This window comes from Lycorma delicatula, chromosome 1 (assembly GCF_047948215.1).
Source record: "Lycorma delicatula isolate Av1 chromosome 1, ASM4794821v1, whole genome shotgun sequence".
Lineage (NCBI taxonomy): Eukaryota > Metazoa > Arthropoda > Insecta > Hemiptera > Fulgoridae > Lycorma > Lycorma delicatula.
This window is the reverse complement of record NC_134455.1, coordinates 57,769,957-57,794,107: the sequence shown is the minus strand read 5'-3', so window position 1 is coordinate 57,794,107 and position 24,151 is coordinate 57,769,957. Positions and strand designations below refer to the sequence as shown.

At 30.2% G+C, this 24,151-nt stretch overlaps 1 protein-coding gene across 5 annotated transcripts in view; it reads right to left on the bottom strand.

Annotated features, from left to right (window-relative positions):
* Positions 1-24,151, bottom strand: part of DCTN1-p150 (dynactin subunit 1) — a 190,824-nt gene that overhangs the window by 103,050 nt on the left and 63,623 nt on the right. For 4 of the 5 annotated variants that reach the window (XM_075355121.1, XM_075355120.1, XM_075355122.1 and 1 more), the window contains one exon: positions 23,543-23,647. The exons of the other annotated variant lie outside the window; for it this stretch is intronic. In XM_075355121.1, the coding sequence (XP_075211236.1) occupies positions 23,543-23,647 (105 nt within the window). The remainder of the gene's footprint in view (positions 1-23,542; positions 23,648-24,151) is intronic. 5 annotated transcript variants of the gene reach the window in all.

Sequence of the window (24,151 nt, the reverse complement as noted above, 5' to 3'; positions counted from 1 at the left end):
CATGAAAATGACAAAGGTTTTTTGATAATAATATCTATCACTGTTTCACCTATTGGGAGTTTTTTTATGATTGTAAACTTCAAAAATTGTAGAAAAGATTCTAGACGAGTCATGACATTGACAGTGTCATATTCCATACAGAATAAGTGATCATATTATACAAAGTTTTATAATATATTACAGAGAATTAGGTACAATTTATTAAATGAGGAAAAAATGGGAGCAAATTATCACTATCAGATATTACAAAACAAGGAAAAGTAGCAAACAAATTATAATCAGGATGAGTGTAGAAAAACAATCTGCATAAAAATAAGAATAAATTTTTCAACTTTATCATAAGAAATTTAATGTTATAAATTAACAGAAAAGTTTAGAAATAAAACACATACACTGCACACATCATGTATGATGATACACGAGAATGTGTACATCACTAAAAAAATTAAATAAAAACAAACATTAAAATACAAAACCAGATATTGGAATATTAAATAATAAACATTACACAAAAGACACTTATAAGCAACAACAGAAATTCACCCAAATACTTAACAAATAATGCATAACTTTCTACAGATAACACTACAGCATCACTAAGACAAGAATAATTATAAACATTAAGTCTATTAATAGAAACCAAAAACTAAAGAAATTACTTAAAGATACCCAATGAACAACTACTTCAATAGGTAACTGCAATACATTTAAATAGTAAAAGAAAATATAAAATAATTTTTTTTTAAATTAAATATTCTCCGCACATTCAAGATTATTACCATCAACTTCCCGGTATCCTCTAAAATACAAATAATTAAAAGAATATTAATCTACCTACCATTAAAAGTAAGTAATATCTACCATAATTTCCAATTTGAATTTGTATTACATCTGCAACAAAGCAAAATTCTAATACAAAACTAAAGTTTTCGAAAAAGTTAAAATTAACTGATGATAAGTAATGCCATAAATTTTCTGAATTTCTTCTGCTAAAAATGTATATTTCAATTCTGTCTAACATACTAAAATCAGCTTTCTGAACATGAAAGATAAGTTCTTTTTTTTAATTGGTTGTATTGTTTTATAAATCCAAATTAATTAGGATAGTGCCACAGTTCAATAACATAAAAATTATATTTATAAATAAAAAAATTAACAGATTCTTGGCAAGAATTTAATGTATAGACAACGCAGTGATTACTGTAACATTTATATAACTGGTGATTCACTTTTTGTCCCAAAAAGGTGCAAGAATTTTACTTCAAGGTTAAGCTAATTAAGAGAGTTATTACATCAATAAAATAAAGTAGATATTACAATTCAAGAAATTAGTACAAAACTATTTTATAAAAGTGGTTTTTCGGAACATAATGAACCTTCTAAATTCTTTAATTGAAAATAATTTTCCAAATTCAAATTGTCCTTACATTCCAACAAAAAGTAAGAAATTGCCCAATTTCATTCAACAGAAGGTAAGAAATTAAACATCATAATGAGAATTACCTAACTGGTGTGCCAAATTCTGAACAAGTTTTGGTGGAATTTAGACTGCCAACAAGAAATTTTCAAAAGGTTTTCTTTTCTTTTAATTATCGACTTTCTAGCTCTCCTTTTAATATTGTGTAATAACTCCAATATTAACAGAACTGTGAACTAACTATTCATAAAATTTCAAATTTTCAAAAAATGTACAAATTTTTTTGTGATTAAACACATCTCATGATCACATAACTTAGCTTTTGCAAATCATGATAAAAAAAGTGCTATACAACCACTGTACACATTCTACTTTCATTCAAAAAGAATCCAAATGAAAATGCCCTTTTCTCTATCAATGTAATTAAAACTCAGCCCTCACTACTTAAATAATGTTCTAACTCAAAAATATAAATAATGCTGTATAATAAATTGTGTAATTTTCAATATGTTGACAATGATAAGAATAGTACATAACTATCTCTAGTAGAACAAATTCTTCTCAACCACAACACAAGTGATGCAATCCTAACTAAAATTTCTGCAATTAATTTAAAGTTTCAATGTACATGTTTAAAATTTATTTTTGCAACTAATCTTTATTTCAGTCTTTATTAAATTTTGGACATTCTTAATCAGAATAAAAGTTAGGCAAGCTAATAAACAGCATACTTCTTACTTTTTAGATGGTTCTTCCACCAATGAGGTTAAAGTTTCCTTCTGAGCTCAAGGCAAACATCTCATCAAGGTTTCCTTCTGCTCAAAGGCAAACATTTTGTTTACTGAATTAGTCTTATTAATTTTTTTAACATCTTCCAATAGTAACTGACACAGCTGTCACTGCTAATTATTTATATATGTATGAGGGATATCCCTAAAGTAAAGACTGCTGTGAAATTTCTCCCCTTAAGGTTGGCGAACCTGTGTCATTCATGGCCATGCTAGTAATGTACACACTGTATTGTTGTCTGTAAGTTGTCGTGTTATAGTATCTTTGATTACGTGTGAGTTATTATTGCCTTATAAAATAAATAGGAAAATCAATGTTGTCACTGACTGTGAAATACGTGGAGCGTCATATATTTTTTAAACCATCAATACGTTAAGCCAGCTGAAATTCATGGGCAGATGGTTGCTGTGTATGGTGGTAATGTAATGAATGAAAGAAACGTCTGAAAATGATGTGAAAGGTTTAGAAATAACAAAATTAATGCCCATGATGAAGAACGTTCGAGGAGGCTCTCAATAATCACCGAGAACTTGTTGAAACGCGTAGATGATGAAATCAGAAAAGACCATCACTCAACGATTTCCGACCTGGCCATTCTTTTTCCTAATGTTTCAAGAGCTTATATCAGTTGCATTGTTCATGACCATTTAGGCTTTAGAAAGGTTTGTGCACATCTTAACGGAATGTCACAAAAAAATTCGAACGGGATCCAGTTTGGAATTTTTTGTGCTACACAGAAAATTGTGATGATTCCTTAATTCAATCATTACTGGCAATGAAACATGGATTTCGTATTACATAACAGAGAGAAAATAGCAGTCATGTGAACAGCGTCATCCTCAATCACCAACCAAACTGACAATGGTCAAGCCACAGCCATTTGGATGCAAACTGATGACCACAGTCTTTTGGGATCAGCTTGGCATACTGCTGATTGATTTCATGCCATGTGGAACGACTATAAATACAGAAGCCTACTGTGAATCTCTACATAAGTTACGGCATGCCATTCAAAATTGTCCAACTGTGTTGTCCTGCTACAGAATAATGCACATCCACATGTTGAGGGTCTGACACATGATTTACTGAGAACATTTGGATGGGAAATTTACAATCACCCATACAGTCCGGACTTAGCTCCTTCTGATTACAATTTTTTGGGGAAATAGAAAGAATTTTTGGGCGGTAACAATTCGTAGGTGACGATGAACTTAAAAATGCTGTTAATCGGTGGCTAAATGGAATAGTGGTAGAAAAATACAATGAGAGTATATTGAGCCTAGTGTATCACTATGATAAATGTCTCATTTCATGTGGCAATTATATAGAGTAATAATATAATGAATGTAGTTAAAGAGAAATAAAAAATATTTATAGTTTACAGAACAAATTTTTTTTACAATGAAACGGTCTTTACTTTAGAGTTAACCTCTCGTATATAGCTTACACATAAATATTTCACATTCCAATTATGCTAAGTGATTTTCACTAGTTATAAAAAAACAGTAAATATTTTTTTCTTCTTTATCTTTAGTGGATAGATAAAGAAAAGCTCCATATTTTTAAGTAATTTTCTCATAATCATCTATAATCATAACAGTGAATTTAGCTCAATGATTTTCAAAAACAGAGAAACTAAAAAACTATTCTTACACAATTCAGAGCAATTTTTGTCCATCATTCCTTCTAGCTCAAATCACACCCCTCATGAGATAAGCTGAACAATTTTGATTGTTATATACATAAAAGAATTATAATCATAAAACACAATTCTTACTATTTATAAAGCATGATTTCATTCCCGTTTAAAGGAATGAGAAACAATTATCACAATACATTTTTAACAAGATCTTTTACTAATCAAACTGCATTCCATTGGCTCATAGTGAAAAATGAACATCAACACTCATATATCATTCTATTCAATTTATTTCACTTTGCAACTTGCTCAACTATTCCCTTAAAAAATGATAGCCAAAGGAAAACAAAAACAAGCAATCAACAGGTTATTTTACTTAACATAACCAAACTACATTTTCAATTAGAACATGCAAGTAACTGCATACCGCATTGCCATCTCTCAAAATTCAATATCAAAATCTGATGAAAAACACATATTTTCAAATAATAAATACACCAATGAAAGTTATTAGGTAATGCAATAAACCGAACTCAAACAAAAAAAATTTTAAAAATAATAACCAGTATTATTTGAATGAAAAAAATTAAAACTAGGTATGATAAAAGTAGTCACTGTTTAACAAATATATGTTCAAAATTGAATATAAGCTTTCATGTAAAATTTATGAACTGAATTAATGAAGTATATAACTGAGGAAATTCTCATTTCCTCACTTCTTAAAAAAAAATTACCTGTAAAATCCTTATTTTTCAGTAAGGATTTTACAGGTAATCATATATACTGATGAAACAATAAATTACAAAGAGATGGATATTACGTTGTTCATAACCTAGTAACGACATAGCCTAAAAAATAATTTGATGTTATATAACAATGCTACCAAAATTTGTAAGGCAAATCTTAGATAACACTGGAGGGATCAACTACCATCCATTCAGGACACCTAAATGTAACTGTACTCAGATCTTAGCTAAACTCAGCTACTGGATAAAATTTCAGAGAATTAGTAATTAATAAGCATGAACAATTATTTTTTACTAAAGAAAACTGTTTGTTATTAGAAGGAATTTATCTCTACCATTGTAAGGTGATAAGATGATTTGAAAATAACACAAAACATTCATGTAAACTGTTTACTGCAATCATTCAGTAGATTCATGTAAAAATCAATTGACATTGCTGTTAGTTATAACACACAAATAATAATACTGTCTTTTAAATTAGTTGTATTAGATAATCCTTATGTGAAATGGCACATTTTTTACCCTTTAAATCACTTTAAACGAAGCACCGTAGATTGTGATGTACCAAAGCCTATGCAATGATAATTACACTTCGTGGAATTTTTTCTTACTTAAGTTAGCATTAAATTTAAAAAAAAAATAAATTCTTAAATTTGCGACTTAGGTAAACCACCAAAAAATGTATATCTTAACATATTATGTCACACAAAGTAACAACTTTCATATAATTATAACTTCCCACAATTACAGAAATGTTTTGGCATGCTACTTCATTTACCTTAAATAATCATGAATGATAATCTACAGATACCCACAACTAATCTTTTTTTTAACTCATAAATGTACACCATAAACTACATTTCAACAAAAACCACACTGTAGCATTATAGTTTAGAAGGAAAAAATATAATAATGTACTGTCATTTATTAAAACAGTTTAAGATAAATACGATAAATTTATAATTTTAAATCTGTAATTAAATGATACAATTTTAAAATCAGTGTAAAAATTAGAATAATTGTGTAAAAATATGAGCTAAAGTATAAAATGAAAATGCATTTACTGTCTCACATTATATTAATATAATTAGTTCAGGAGAATATAATGATTTATAGAAATTAATAAAGCCACTTACTAGCTCACTTTTCCTTCTTTTTCTCTGTTTTGTCTTTTTACAAGCATCTCACTGCATCTGAATGTACGAGTGGTCATGGAAATTTAAATTAAAAAAAAAAATAATAATAAACATACATAAATTTTATTTCAGAAAGTTGGATGGTTAACATATCTCTCCATATTTAATATTCTTTTTTAGTTAAATTTTTACGAGGGTCATTCAATAATTTAACTGATAAATAGCTGTACAGCAAAAATGGATTAAATATATTATGACTATACATTTTGACTACTATGTCAATAAACTACTACTTTTTCACGTAATCCCCACCAACTTCTCTGCACTTATCCCATCTTTTTACAAGTCTTCTTATCCCCTCAGCAAAGAATTCTTTACTTTGATCTCGAAACCAGTTTTGTACTTTTTTCTTTACCTCTTCATTGTCGCTGAACTTGATGCCATACAAAGCTTATTTCATTGGACCAAACAAATAAAAATTTTGAGGAGCACTCAGTCAGGACTGTAAGGAGGATGAAGTAGGAGCTCCCAACCCACTTTGCTAATAGTTTCCACCATCAGTTGTGCCGTATGAGGTCGAGCATTGTCTTGAAGAAGCACGCCTTTCCTCTGCCATTCCGGACATTTCCTCTTCAACATGAGCTTGACTTTGTTCACAATCATGGCCAAGTAGAATAAGCTGTTGATAGTGAGTTGCTAAACCAAATAATCACAAAAAATCAGACCGTGGGCATTCCAAACAATGGTTAACATGACCTTACCAGCCGATAGTTGCATTTTGAATTTCTTACATACTTTTGAGTTCAGAGTGTTTCCACTGTAAGCTTTGACACTTGAACTCTAGCTCAAAATGATGTAGCTAAGTTTCACCACAAATAAAATCCTGTCCAAAAATGCATCACCTTAGTTGTTGAAATGATTTCCGAGTTTGGTGCAAATGCGAAATCTCTCGGCTTTATCATGAATGGTAAGCTCTGGGAACCCACCTTGCGCAAGTCTTACAGTGGTTCAGTTACTTTTGAATGATGGAATGAGTTGTACCATCACTTAATCAACATTTTTCGGCAATTTGTTCAACAATAAGTTGTCGGTCTTCTTGAATAAGTGACTCAATACAAGAATCTAACATTGAGGTCAATACTGTTACAGGTCACCCATAGCAGTGTTCATTAGTCATGCTTTAGCATCCACTTTTAAACTTTTCCACCCACACATAAAAACCTGCATGGTTCATGCAACTACTGCCTTATTGTTTGTTCACTCAAAAGAATATTTCTGATGGTTGTACACTTTCCAAAAGTAAAAATTGGATCACAGGACACTGTTCTTCTAAAGTACTTTCTTCAAGCGGACATGCCATAACTAACTTCAAACTATAACTTCAGAGGTTATGTTTATGTAAATATTAATCGAACAGTTGACTAACACCCTTTGCAAGTAAATATTGACTAACAATTACAAAAGTTTCAATTGCCTGCATCATTAAGAGCTTACTTCAATAAAAATGTTTGTTTAATTACTGAATGATCCTCATAATCAAAATTTCCACATGAGCATACTTATGAAGCAAATATATCTGCAAAAGTGTTAGAACATAGAGGAAAAAACAAATAAAATGCTAAATGGTTAATTAATTTTTATAAATAACTGCCATATGCAGCCTTGTCATGTCAAGCCACTGGAGCAAATAGTACACAATTTTAACAAAGCTACATTTTTCCACATAGTGTTTACAGATGAGCCTTTTAAGCTTTCATGAGCCAATTTCAATACCAAAAATGTATCTTTCTCAGAAGAAATGTAGCTTTATTTAAATTTCTTTACCACTGATTAATACATCTACATTAATATAAAAAAGGACGATTTAAATTAAAGGCATTCACATAAAAAAAGTAAGTAATTTAAGTAAGCATGACACTGTAATTCCATATCTTGTGACAACATTTACTTAAGAGATAAAGATGACTCAAGAAGTAACAACAAAAATTAGGATTGCGTAATAGAGCAAAATAATATGTATACATAAAAAAAAAATCAAAATAAAATGAAATTTTAAAAAACCATTCTCTTTATTTGCTCTTATATAATAAATTAAATATTATTAGTTTTCAATATAATCTCCTTTCACTTTTATGCACCTACTCTCTATCTTTTAATAGAGGTTTGAATTCCTTCATGGAATAAACTTTTCAGTGTGATGGATAGAAAATTTTCAAAGATCAGAGCAGCTGACAGTATTTTCATTACTCACAGTTTCATCTTTAGGTGTGAAGTGAATAAAAAATCAACCTTCAATTTGAAAGTTGATTTTTTGCGACCTGAATTTTTTGCCATAGGAAAAGAACAATGTTTTCAGACAAAAATTTTTTTATTACTGTCGGGTTCAAAGTGTGGGTACCAAATCTCAATAAAGGTTATCAATCGCTTCTGAAATGAGCCTCATTCATCATACTGTTTCAAAACCTTGTGGGAAATTTTTGAAAGATTCTTTTTATGGATTTCTGTCACATAGCATGGAATCCAGAAAATATAGCTCTAAGTTTAAAAAAATTGTGGACAATTGAAAATGCCAGGTCATGGCTTATATTCAACTTACTTCCAACTTAACTTTAATTCATCTACCAATGTAAATAATTTGTTTTAACTGCTTTGATATTATCATTACTCTTATAAGTGAAAAGACTACCTTTCCACTGTTCAACATAACAGAGAAAATACTACGTTTTTAACATATTTGCTGCAGTACTGGTTGCATACGAGGTGTGTTCAAAAAGTAATGAGAATTTTTGTTTTTTTAGAAAAAATTTTATTTATTCGTCTACATAAATGTTATCCCCTTCAAAATAGTCCCCATTAGATATTACACACTTCTGCAACTCGATCTTTGTAATAGTGTTTAGCGCTTTCAGCTATTCACTATTAATCTCATCTATGCTTGTAAAACAACCTTTTAAGGTTTAAAGCCCTTTAAGGTTCTCTTTATTTTTGGGAATAGAAAAGTCACACAGGCCATGTCTGTAGAATATGCTGGCTGGGGTATAATTATAGTGTTGTTTTTGGTTAAAAATTGACAAACTAGCAATGAAGTGTGAGCGGGCACATTAGTGTGTGCAAAAACCATGAATTTTCTCACTACAAATCCGGGCGTTTTTTTCAGATTGCTTCATGCAAACGGCATTGAACTTGTAGGTAATACTCCTCATTGATCGTTTGACCTTGTGGCAAGAACTCATAATGCACTATGTCATTAAAATCGAAGAACACAGTGAGCATAACCTTCATATTCGACTGTACTTGTTGAGCTTTTTTCAGTCTTTGTGATCGAGAATACCTCCATTGGGACAATTGAACCTTAGTTTTGAAATCATATCTGTAAACCATGTTTCATCACCTGTTATGACATGTTTAAGTAATTCTGCATCATTGTTGACTTCATTTAGCAACTGATGAGCAACTTCCATTCACCACTGTTTTGTTCAAAATTCAACAATTTTGGAACAAATCTTTCTGTCACACATTTCATACCCAAAACATCTGAAAAAATTTCATGGCATGAACCAATTGATATCCCAACATCATCAGCGACTTCTCTGATTGTGATTCGGCAATCATTCATAATTATTTCTTTCACTTTTTCCACATTTTCACTGGTTGTTGATGTGCTGGAGTGTCCAGGGTGCTCGTCATCTTCAAAATCTTCATGACCTTCTTGGAAACTCTTTACCACTCGTAAACCCTAGCTTACTCATAGCAGACTCACCAGAAGCAATATTTAACATTTTTAAAACATTGCTACACTTTATTTCATTCTTATAGCAAAATTTAATACAAATTCTCGAATCCATTATTTACACAAATAAAAAATTGCCAATCGAACCAAAACATGTGTTATCCTTTTGACAACAGACTAAAATCCAATAATAAAAATGTATATTTTTGTTCTTTTCAGATACTTTTCAAACATGTTTATCAATATAACGAAAAAATCCCAAGAATCAGACTAATACAACCCGCAAAATTTCAAAATTCTCATTACTTTTTGAACACACCTCGTATGTCCTGTATGAGCATGTATGGTGAGGCAACCTATTCTTCCCTCAATTTTCTTTCAGTTTATCTTTTTTCCTATCTTCTGCATTTATTTTTACTTCCTTGTACAAAGTAAAGGAAGTATTGTGATTGTGAAAAATTTCAGTTTTCAGATTTCAATGGAAATATCCATTTTGACCATCCCTGAATCCCTTTTGACTAGTTTCAGTGTGACGTATGCATGTACGTATGTATGTATGCATCTCACATAACTCAAAAATGATTAGCTGTAGGATGTTGAAATTTTGGATTTAGCACTGTTGTAACATCTTGTTGTGTACCTCCCTTTTTGATTACAATCGACTGAATCAAAAGTGCACAAAAACGGCTCAAAATCGAAAAAAATTTGGATTTTGGACTTTTTCTTAACTACAGTAATAAGTCCTCATTGAGAGCTTTTCAATGATATATCATAATAAGTGGTACTTATTTTCATTGGTTCGAGTTAGAGCCAAATGAAATTTTAATTAATGCAATATTTAAATCTTAGAAGGGGAAGACACATCGGTTAGAATCAGACTTCATATCCTTTTTTTTTAAGTTTAAATATATTGATTCATTAATAATTATTAACCTCTGATTGTAAAAAAAAAAATTATGTTAAATAATAATTCAATAATAAAAAAAATATGAAAAAATATCGTAGTTATTGATTGAATAAAATTTTATATACTTTTCATTTTAAAAAAAATGTGTATATGTAATTTAATAGGCGCACAAGGAAAATCTGATGTGGGTACATTACTATGTACTCACATCAGATTTTTTTTGCATCATATTGAGTAATTCTAAAAATTAAATTCTGACATTACAAGAATTAAATTCGTACCAGATCTGGATGATCAGTACTGCACCATTTGAATATAAAATTCATAGTGTGCTGCAAAGGGATCCTTATATTCAGTATGTAAATATCAAATTAAACATTACATAGATCACAATAGGAATGACGTTTAGTTTTCCGATCATAATTTTTGAATATATACAGGCAAATGTATATATTAATTGATTTGGCAACAACAAATGTCTTGAAATCATAAAATATATTTTTTTTAACTTTCTAATCTTTCTATTAAAATTATTATATGATCTTTGTAGATTTAATTTTTTTCAATTATTATTTTTTAAATAAATGCTAAAAAAAATTTAGCATTTAGTAATACAAAGGCATGTGTAAATGTAATTTTTATTATTACCATCCATTACCTTACATTTTGAGTAAATGTTGGAGTGGACGCCATCTTCTTGAATACAAGCTTCAATTCTTTTTACAGCGTTTCTTGCAACTTTTTTCAAAGTTTGTGGCTGGATATTTAATATAGCTTATTCAATATTGACTTTCAATTGTTCAAGTTTTAGTGGTTTGTTATTGTAGGCTTTTTCTTTTAAGGTAACCCCATAGAAAAAAATCCGCCGCAGTCAAATCTGGAGATCTTGGTGGCCACAAGCCTTGACCGATAACACGATTACCAAAGAATTCCTCAATGAAATCAGAAGTTGAACCTGCGTAGTGCGATGTCGCACCATCATGTTGTAGCCAGCAGTGTCTGTCTTCCTCTTCCAAGAGTGCAATGAACTGAAATAAAATATCCCGATATCGTTCTGCATTAATGGTGTACTCGAAAAAAACAGGACCGATTATTTTCTTCTGCTATATCAGACACCACACGCCCAACTTCTGCAGGTGTAATTGTTTTTCGTGATAAACATGGGGATTTTCAGCACTCCAAATTCTACTGTTTTGGCTGTTTACGTGTAGCCATCCAAATGAAACTGTGCTTCATCTGTGAAAAATAACGAATCCATAACATTAATTCCCTCACGCAGAAATCGACGGAACCATTGACAATATTGTAGTCGTTTTTCTTTGTTGGGCTCAAGAAGTGAATGAACCGTTTGAATGCGATAAGGTCGTAATTGTAATTGTTTGGTCGCCCGATGAACAGTTGATTGAGACAAATTAATTTCAGCATACAAACGTCTGATCGATTTATTTGGCAAGGCGAGTAATCGGTCTTTGATTTCAGTGACTGTATCTGTATTCAACACTGACGCAGATCTTTTGTGTTCCTTGTTATTAACAGAACCAGCCTCTCTAAATTTTGCAACTAACCTTAATACTGATGTTTTGTTAGGAGCTGATTTATCTGGGTACTTATGGCGAAACAAATCTTGCACTGCAATCACTGATTTCGTACTGAAGTACAACTCAACAATGAAAACACGTTCATCTAGCGAAAACACCATCTTGTCTCTAGCAATACACTGAACGTTATGATTGCATTGTTGTTACTATCGGTAGTGTTCTACTGCGTCGCCGCGATGTTCAGATGTTGGATGAGTCCATTTCAGTAACAAGTAGGGGAGTAAGCTTGACTTTTGAAATTTCATTGATGAGTGATCGATGGGTTGCGTTTTATATGGGACACCCTGTATTTCACAGTACAAAATGCACAGCCGTTTTTTATAAGTTTATTTTCTATACCATTGTATGTTTTGTTATACACTTTACAATAATTCAAGGATTAAACATTTTTTCAATTTTTTATAAAATAAAATTGATGTCAAACAGCATTAGTTTTCTCTTTTCACAGCATTTTCTTTTGTTTTAGTTAATATAGTTTACAAATGTTTTTATTACAATACTGAGAAACTGGGATTTTATTTTTTCCTGTACAATATTAATATAATTATTTAAATGTTATTATGATTAAAATTTTCATTTTAAAATGTCGCATATAAACTTATTTACAATTTTGCTAATCGTAATCTGTAGGTTATTTTGTATTTTGGATATTTTCTTTTTGTTGATTTTTGAACCAAAGAATTTTCTAGAGTGTATGATATTTGTAGAATGAATTCATTTTGTACAATTTTTGATGTAATATTTATATATATTTGTTTACTTTTTTCTTTTATGATATTTGTACAATTTATATATATTTTTGATTAATTTTCATATTGCAAATAATATTTGTATTTTTTTAATTCAAATTTTTTTTTAAATTATTAATTACATTTTTCTATACAAAATTCAAGATTTGTTCATTTCAAATCAATTTTTTATAAAAAATGTTGTCCTTTTATTAGAGAGATTATTTGAAATAGAAGTAATTTATAACTCATATTTTTTAAGTGTGGCACAAGTTGTCGAGTATTGGTGAAAATCACAAAAAAATCCCAAAAACATACTATAGGTAGTTGATAAAAAAAAGGTAAAATTTGACCATCACTTTGGTACAATACAGAACATTTGGATTGGTACAGTTGAAGCCTAAACAAGATTTGTACAGCTCATAACACTATGTAACACAAATAGTTTTATCAATGACTGACAGATAATGTTAAAAGAGCCAAAAGTTTACAAAATAAGGGTGTCCTGTAACATATGTGTAGAAATGCAAATATCAGCAATACTTGTAATAGATGAAAATTACATACATTAAAAAATATACTGTAGTCAATGTGTTAAAGAAATCAATCCTTTCATAGATATTGCTTTTACTCAAATAACTCTCTTCTTGGTAATGATACTGCAGTCTGAGCAGTCATTTTAAATTGACTTACACAATTACAAACAGCTAACAATATTTCAAATGAACAGAAGAAGTGAGTTTATGATGTACAGCAGAACAGTCAATACAGCAAGATACATGATTTGAGAGGGAAGTAAGAATCACTCTTCACGTTTGGAATTTCTATATTTATAAATGCACAAAAATAATTCACAAGAAAAAACTGTTCAACAACTCCAATTATAGCAAACTAAATAATTAATAAATATGTGAAATTTATTATCAAAACTTGTAGAGAATTTAATTCTGAGAGAATTGATGTAAAATAGCCCACTAAAAAGCATATACAATTTCACAAAATTTGATGTTATTTCTATCACTTACTAAGTGAAAATGAGGGATTACAGATACAAAACATTTTGCTTTCCTGCAAAGTGCGATAATACAAAATATAGTGTTGTATTAAAGATAAAAATAAAATTAATAAGATAAAAAACCAGTACTAAAGTAATTCAGACAATAAAGTTTATGTATCTTTCTCAAATTCATTGTCGAAGTATGATTTCATACATTGGTAACTCAGAAATCAACTGACCAACAATGTATTTTATATCATACTTACTTCTTACTTCTTAACACAAGCTTCCACAGCACTCTACAATAGCTCAATGTCTCCTACAAACCTCCTCTGCCAACTTCCAATATCTTCTGTCTGTCAAAATCTATTCAAACTCTGAGTGGCTACTGTCTGTCAAAATCTATTCAAACTCTGCGAGTGAGTCCCAATCATGTAAGTCTTCAACCAATCTCTTGCGGAGTTACTTGATTTACAGTAACCGGATGTGTTCAATGGTTTCATCTTCTTTGTCATAAGCCAAACAGCGAGGAGACTCCACTACGTGAAACCTATTCAGACAGGCCTAGGTGACAATGTGACCAGTTCTCATACAAGCAGCAAACGTTGCAGTTGAACGTGCAACATTTCAGTACAGTGATGCTTCAGAAGGCTTTCTCTGAATCTTAAAAAGGAATGTCCTGATGCACCAACCCTTCCGCCACTATCCAGATGTCCACAAATTTCCTTCTAACTTCCCATATACACTCACCAAGATGTGTTTGTCTCTGCGGAGCAGGTTGAAATTTTGCTACATGGTTGGCCAAGCGATCAGCTCTTTCATTGTCAGGAACACCACAGTGACTAAGTACCCAATGGAAATGATATTTTTTCCAGATAATCTCCCTGCATTTTGTGAATTTTCTTGGTCCGGAAATGGGATCTTGTTGCCATTACAGTGCGGTTTAATTGTTTTGTGTATGTGTTTTTTAATTGGTGTCATACTACAGCAATGCCTTTATTAATTATGACTGAGGAATACACCGACATGGTAAAGAGTGGTGTGTGATGACAATGCAATGCTGCTGTTGCTGCTGCTGCTGCAGAATATCAAAGACTTTTCCTAACCACAGAGTTCCAAATCCTAAAACAGTTAGTGGAGCATTGCATACACTACGAAAAACAAGTACACTTCCCAGCATTAGTACTCACTGTGACCATTATGCTCATCACAATGCCAATATTAATGAAACCACTATCGAGTCTATACAAACAATGCAGTCTACACAATGCTTTTCACAATGGTTCAGAATTTCCCAGTCTATGGTGTGAAAGACATTTTATAACAAGTTGTATCCTTATGGTAATAATAAGTACAAAATCTTCAACCAAAATATCCTTCTCTTCATTTGCAATATTGTAAATGGTTGAAGCCAATTGCGCAGGCAAAAGCCTGGTTGTACAGATTTCACAGGTTCATTTCATTTACTGACATGGCTCAGTTTACTTGGGACAGCATCAACAATCTTCATAACGGACACACTTAGACAAAAGTCAATCCACACATTAGATTAGAATGTAATTTCCAACATTTAGTTAGCATCAATGTATGGTGTGGTCTTTACTTGGATCATTCATTCTCCCAGGACGTCTGAATTCCAACATTTACTTGGCTTTCCTTAAATAAAAATTGCCATATTATTAAAAGATATTCCACTAGCATCAAGATATGATGGCATGTAATTTTAGTAGGATGGTGAACCTTCCCACTTCTCATGTAACGTATCGGCATACTTAAATGAGCAATTTCCAAAACGATGGATTGGCCATGGTGGCCCACACTTCTGGCCACCAAGAACACCTGATCCAACACTGTTATATTTTCAATGTGGGATTGGATGAAAAGTATTGTGTACACGAGAAAAGTTCAAGTGTGTTCATGTAAAGAGTTGGTTGCTCATATTACAGACACCGTTGCACAAATTAAGTAAAGATGTGCAGAATTGTAAAGAGCAATGCTAGCAAACCAAAAGTAAGCAGCAAATGTATTGAAGTAGAAGGGCAAATTTTTGAAAATTTACTGTAAACTTTATTAAATATTTCAATTATATTTTTATTTTATTTTTAACATGGTATCTGTTTTTTTTTAAACTGTAAGTTAACTTTCTGTAATTGATATTTTGAAATTTTCATATGGTAAGTGTTAGTAAAACAATCAAATCTCTTCAACTTGCATTTGTTTTTTAGTCAGCTATTTTACCTCATTTTTTTCAGAATTAAATTCTTCACAAGTTTTAATGATAAATTGTATGCATTTATAAGTCATTTAACAAATTGTTTGTATTACAAACATAAAAAAGGTATGTTTAGACATTTTTTCTGCATTATGAAAACTACAGGAGATATGGTTCTGGAACCTGTTTTATTCAATTTGTCTAGTCAAAAACCATAAGAAATCATCAAGTTTACCCCTTAATTTGTGTTCCTAGAATTTCAATATCGTTTTATTTCACTCTTTGCCCAGTAATAGAGCAAAACCTTTCACTAGCCATAATTTTCTAATGGAGCGTTGCTGGACCTATGTTTATATGAGATTTTTTCAACATTTTCACTAGTAGAATGAGTTTTGAAAGCACCAGTAATGCTACATGAATCACCCTTTCACTTTTCTTCATAATTGCACTTTCTTTATAATTTCATTTTGCACTTTCTTCATAAACCAGAACTGAAAAATTACAGTATTTTTTAGAAAAAAGGTGCCAATTGAAACAAATATGTACTTCACAGAGAGAAGTCACTTTGCAAATTAAAATATAACTCTTACAGAAACTAAAGTGGTGGCCATTTTCAAAAAATTAATCTTGTTTTAGCTAAAAATTTTTATATCAATATTTTCTATGTAAGTGATCAATTTAACTGTATTAAGACTGAATGGTCATGTATAATTTTAAAAAATTGCTTGAATATTTTTTAATCATTTTTCAGATTGGTGACAAATATTAAAAAAATCCATTTTTATCTCTTAAGATAAAGTGGAGTACCATGCAATTTTGCAGCTATAAACACAGAACTATTAAATTAGTCATTCAGCATTAGACAAAACTTTTGCTAATTACAAATGGCTGCCATTTACCAACCAACTGTGAAATTGCAGGCCAAAAAGGCATTTTATGAGCACAAGACCAGCGAGAAAAATGACTTCCTTATTATTTAGTATAGAAAAATGCCAAATAAACTAAGCTTTTTATTATTTGAGGCCAAAAACCAGACATCGCTTTGGACAACTGACAGAAATTTTCAATTTTTATCAATTAACTTGTAAATAATGATGGTAAATACAAAATATTTCACAAGATTTAAAACAACCAAAGAACTTTCTTAAACTTAAGCAACTGGGTACTATCTATAGTTTGGCCTACAAAAATGTTTTTCTTTGAACTTCTGGGCATTAGATATAAAGAAATGAGCTAATACAAATGGTTACTATAATAAAATATAAACAAGATACATAAAGAGCTGTTAACAAAAAATAAAAATGAATCTATAATTAGGTCCACACTTCAATTGCCTAATTATGAATCTTTCTTATTCAAATTATAAACTATTTATAATTAAATCAGCATTTCAACTGTAAAAAATCTATCATCAGTAGATATAAAAGAAATAATGAAACAAATACGAATACAAGTAAAATTGGATGCATAACATAAAAAATATATAATACAAACAAAAATTTAACATAAACACTATAAAAAAAAATTCTTCCTGTATTATTAAACAAAAAAAAATAAAAAATATTACACCTTAATTGCGAATTTATTACAATTCATCACTAACGAACTAATTCTAATCTCATCATAACTCAAACTGATTGTTGAATAATTATTTAAATGACTATTCAAGAAAGGCTAATTTTTTTTTTTTTTAAGTTTTTTTATGTTTTGAATACTTATTCCTTTAATGTTTTTTTATATATTACAGAATGATAGATAGACAAGTTACCATAAGCATCATCTAAATTAAGACAAATGACACGTGTATCAGGGAGGTGCCTAATCAGATTAGTAATTAAAGTAATTAAAATATCTCTACAAAGAACTGGCTGAAAATATTTTTATCTTCAATCAGCGTACACACCACTCTAGAAAGTGTGATTATTTTGGTTTTTTATGATGACGAAGAGAGGTGACAAGAAGAGACATGTTATTAAGAAAGGGTCATTCCATGTCAAATGGACCATGGGTCCCCAGTTAACATTTTACCAAATTATAGCTCTATATCTGCTACTGCTGATTTTCTGTGATCTCTTGAAAAAAAGAGTACTTACTGGTTTGCCCATAATTGCAAAAAATTCTAACTTTGACATAATTTTGAAAGCAGTAATAAAGCTATAGGTTTGAGTTTTACTACATTCAATTAACATTTTATGCTGAATTCAAATATGTTACACACAAGTTTCTTTTAGCACCTGGTTTTGAGATACAGCAGCTGAAATTCAGCTAAAAAGTTGTTGCAATATTTTGTCAAAGTTTGAGCTTATATAATTCCTTATATAGTACTTTAATCAGAACAGGACTGTGTAACCTGAAAAAGGACATAATTGTGTGCCACGTCAGAAAATTTCAAAGCAACTGGAGGCTTACGTCAGGAGATATTCATCATCAAATTTGGTCAAAAATTCTTTAGCTCAATTTTTGACCTACCTTTGAATGCTAATATCTCAAGTATACCTTCTTAGATTTTGTTAGTTTTATAATAGTCAGAAAGAGCAACTTTTATTAAACTACAAAATTCATGCAGTTTGTTTTTTGACCCATAGTTTATAAATGGCAGAAAAATCAGTTGAAAGATAATGCATCTTTCACACAGTTTCCCATAATGTTTATGGATGAAATGAATTACTTTCTAGTAGAAAGTAATCTTTTTTTAAGTAATATCATTTTGCTGCCTGTTAATACAAAGTTTTTAATTACATTAATTGTACCTTGCCTCCTATTGAATGCAGAGAAAACAGTTTCAACTAATCATATCCATACAAAATTTTCCACAGTCACCTGTTGCATCTCCAATGTGTCTCTGTCTGTATGAATCCACTGCTTATATTCTATTAGCTCCTCCAAGTCATAATCTTTAAGCTCATCTAATAAATAGGACGCCAATCCAGTTTTTCCAAGACACTGTTCACAATGCTGTAGCATGCAATCCTTAAGCCACAGACAGCTGCAACTTCAGTAGCTGCTTTTAAGCTGCAGAAAAGTTTACTCAATCAATACCTTGTAATCATCCTTGATGGATATTGCACCTATCATGAGCTTAATATTTTGATTGGTACACAAACTGAATGTGTGCCAGCAGCACCAACTGTAATGCACCACTTTTGCCTAAGATCACCAAATTCTGAAAAGCCAATTTCACCATTGTAATGTGTCCAGTAAGCTATGAACATCTCCTTTAAATTGCACAGATGTAGACGTTTCTGCATGTGGACTTTTGCACCATTGAAGCTAACTGAAACAAAATCTTTCTTTCCTGGACAGATTCAGGAAAATTCAACATCTTCAAAAAATTTGAGGTCATGTTATCAAATATCATACTTCAATTTTTTCTTCCATTTTTTTTCTAGTGTCACCAAAATATCAACTTCAAATTTGAGCTTTCTGGCTTACTTTACCATTCGAATTGAAACCTGGAATTCATCAGCTATTTTTTCAATACTCCTTTTGACATTGGCACCTACTGGGTGCCAATGTCAAAATTTGAATTTGTTTTGGGTGAGCTGAGATCAAAATTTTGGCTTTGAGCTCTTCAATCCGGATATCCAGATCTTTATATCCTTGACACTGCTTACTCTTTAATTTTTGCATTACATTAGTAAAACTCAAACCAGCAACAGCATCCTGTGCTCTTCTTACCTTCTGCTTCCATTCCCTTTTGAATCCCATTTCCTGACATATTTAAGCTTCAAAGGAGAGATTCCAAGTGGTGAGAGTGAAGCATTCATTCTTTCAGAAGTCTCTAGCATTTCCACATCACTAGATTCTGATTTTGATTGATTATCCTTTGGCTGAATCTCTCTTTAAGTCAATTCTTGCTGACATTGTGGGCATAACTTTTGACCGGACTTGAAGTCATAATTTGTTAAAGCTTTTAATCGGTCAACAGAATCAACATCAACAGACCACAATCCTTTTCTGGATTTGTGCGACTCTTTGCCAAATGAATTACAGCAGTCCTTCCATCGGAATTCAAACTTCATTAGCAAAACAACTTTATGATAGGAACATAAGTCAGCATCTTCATTAAAGCTAATTCCGGACTGCCACTGTAAAAATTTATTTGTCCACTGTTGTTAGTTCTTTCACAGGCAACAAAAAAGCTTTTCCATAATTAAACCATAATTAAAGACTTGCAGCATTCAGAGCCATCAGGCTTGCCAATATGGCAGGGACCAAGAAATTCACTCATTTAAAACAATTCAAAACAGTTGGAGATAACAATAAATGTACAACTGATTATAGAAGTTATTCACTAACAACTATGCTAATTCAGTAAAAGTTGATGCTCATATATCATTTCTTCCAAATAAAGAACATTCTAGAATGTTCTAGAAGAAGTGGGATTTTCCAGAATATTCTAGAACTTTCTATAATTTTCTTTGGAAGGAGTTTTATGGAACATTCTAAATTTTAAAAATGGATTTTTTCATTATCAGCCTAGAAAATTCTATAATAGTCCAAAATTTTCTGGAACACTGTAAATTTTTTTCAAGATATATTTCTAGAACATTCTGTCTAATAATATTCTGAAACATTGAATGTTTTACCACCTTCAGCTGTTTTAATTAATAGAAATGCCCACCTTAAAATCTGTTACATGAAAAATTATCTTTATCTTTGAAAAACTTCTTACCTACTATAACACATGGGTTAAAAAACAAAATGCATGGAATTATGTAGTCTAAACGCTGCCCTTTCCACTTATAAAACTAACAAAATCTGGGAAGGTATACCTGAGGTATAAGCCTTCGAAGATTGACCAAAAGTCATGATAAAACATTTTTGACCAAATCTGGTCTAACATAAGATTCCAATTGCTTTGAAACTGTAGGATCCTTACACATAATTATTATTCCCTTTTTCAAATAACAAAGTACCATTCTGATTAAATTATTACATAAGAAAATATATAAGCTCAAACATTGACTTCCAAAATGTTGCGATAAAGTTATGGCTGAATTTCAGCTGCTATATCTTGTAACCAGGTACCAACAGAAACTTGTGACTAACATATTCAGATATAGCATAAAAAGTTAACCAACAGTACCAAAATTCAAATCTGCATCTTTATTATTGCTGTCAAAATTCTTAGTCAAAGATAACAATTTTTACATGTGTCCACACACTATAAGTAGCCCTTTCTCAAGAGGCTACAAAAAATCAGCCACAGCAGATAAAGAGCTGAAATTTGGTAAAATGGCATTTTAGACCATGGGAAACCTCCACCAAAAATTTGATGATATTTCGAGATGGTCAACTGGGGACGATTTTCAAAACTGGACCACTTGACATGGAATGACCTGAAAGATAAATCTGCTCTCTGAAATACAGAGCTGAAGAAAGCAAAAATTAGTTTGGTTTTTAGCTGTGTTTATTTAATTTATTTAAATTAAGAACTGTGCATTACATTCCATTTAAAGAATCAGTAAAGAGTTTTTAAGGCTGGCTCCTGAGTTTTGTCTCAGAAAATTTCATTAATATCAGTAACAAATCAGAAAAACAATACTGAAAGTAGATGATACTCTACCATAACCAGAGATGGCAGATATTTTCAAAAATTACAACTATAAACTACCTGAGGCATATTTAATAATCACCTTTAGTAGTTAATGGTACCTAAGACAAAAAGTAATAAACTTCTAAAGTTGCCTACTGAAATTACTCAACTTTGAAAAACATTTTGTTTACATTAAGCTCAGATTTGTGATCTTCAATTAAAATGCTTCTTACAGAAGAAATGTATATTTTTTCCTACATAGTATGCTTATACATTGGCAGCATAGTAGTACTCATAAATCCAATATCTAACCAAAAATTTCCTAATGCGTTACCAAAACCAAATTTTATAAACAAAAATTTTAACTTTTTTTTATTACAGGGACAAACTTTTTTTAATTTCCAGTTATGCAAAGTTGGATTCATATAACATTATCGCAAGAATTTGTAAAAGTATTAAAAAAAAAACACAGTACACTAATAAGAAGGGCAGAAACCACAGTAATAGTAAGCATGCTTCATTACTGATCACACATACATATTCAAAAAAAAAAAATTAAAAAGAAACTCTGAATTAAAAATGTATCCAGGACTAACAATTTACTAGGACTTTTTTTTAATAAAAATTCAATTTAAAAAAAATAAAAGATTTGGTACATCACTGATATGATTTAAAAAGCTTAAAAAAGTATTGTGCCACACATTATATACAATATATACAACATTAATAACATAATGGGAAAGAACAGAAATCCTTTATTAACATTTTACAATTTAAAATTATAAAAGTTACAAGGAGTTTTCAAATACAAATGAGAATTCAGTTGTAAACCTTACTTTGTGAAAAAAGAATAAACAAGTAAATGAATGGAGCAATGGTTCAATATCAGCCACCAAAAATAGTTTATCATATTATCTTCATCAATTTAACAAGATCTGTCCTAATATTTCTATTTAAATTTTATAAATTTAAACATAAAATTATAACAATGCTCTATCTGTTTAAAAAACTGATAATTATTAAGATCTTATAGTAGCTGATTTAATACACAACATATTTAAAAAGTGTGGTTACTCAATTTCTACTTCAAAAATGTTGTATCTTTAAAATTTAATAGTAAAATAATTACATGATTTCTACATGTAAACTACCTGAAAATCAGTAATTATTACTTCTCAAATCTTATTTAGGAATAAGAATAAAAAAAGAATTCTTATAGAAAGACACAAAAGGAATGAACTTAACTGCTCAAGACCATAGAAAACAATGAACCTAAATTTCACTAATAAAACAAAATTATAATTAACTTAAAAAAAAACAGCTTTCTGTTAACTGTAAAATAATATCTATAAAATGTCAATCCACAACATATAGTGAACAATTAATAATACATAACAAATCAGCCCATCATTTCTACTACTTGCACATTATTTCGGATTCCTTATTCTGATATTTTATGTTTGAATCATACGATTTTTATGCTAGATTTGTCTTTTTTTTTAAATACTGACTACTATTTAAACTTTTCCTAAATAAGCTACGCATAGGAGCTTTAGTTTTTAATAAGAATTTGTCTTTAATATGGGTCATTATATAAATTTCAATTATGGGACTTAAAATGTATACTTCTAAATCGCAATGCTACCAATTCTGCAGGACCGCAGTCTTTTTCTGGAAGACCTGCCCTTATAACAATCCAATATTGAAAATATTATTATAATAATGACTGAATATCAACTTTTGTAATAATTACTAAATAATAAAATATTATACTACAACAAGCAGTATAGAGCAGTAGAGCAAACCTGTGAAAATTTACAACTAACCTGTACTAAATTTAACTAATTCATCTTATTGAAGAAACCAAATTCTCATTTGTATTTAAAGTCCTTCATACACTGAAGTTTCCTTTTAATCAAATTAAAAGATTGTAGTATAAGAGAAAGATATTAGATAATTATTAAAGCTTTACAAAAGGGCTACATTGATACAGCCCATAAAAATAGAATAACCCACAAAAAGTTAAGTGCTGAGCACAACCCAAATTTACAGAATTAAAAGCAAAACAATAACTAAAACACAAAATGGGGGAAAACAAAATTACTTGATCATTTTCTGAGGAATCAGCTTTCTTAGGGATGAATGATATTTTCTTTCCAGTGCTGGCTGAGGATTTGAAAGACGGAATTCTTGACACTGGCGTCTTAAACTGAAACAACACACGCACGCACACACCACATGCTACAACCTTGTGCAAAACTGAAGTAATCAGTCTCTAATTACATACGCATTACTTATTCGTTTCTTTTTGATAAAGCAAAACCAATAGTCTATAAAACACATCATTTGTGCAAACTTGCAATAAAATTTTATAAAAGGACATTAGGAATAAGAAAGACAACAAGAAAATGATTACTTCAGTAAAATACAGGTGGAATACTACAAATTTTACAAAAAAAGAAATTAAAATATAAAATCATAAACAAATGTATATTTTTATATATATTAATCATATGCACATTTGATATATAACAACAAAAAATAATCAGTACTATTAAAAAACAAAAAAAATAGCAGTGCAACAAAAAATTGAAATAAATAAATACAAATTGTCAATGAAATTAATAAAGATTATTGCAAGAATAAATTATTCCTTTTCTAACACATAAACAATAATGAATTTACCAGAATCACAAAATATGGGTCTAATAAT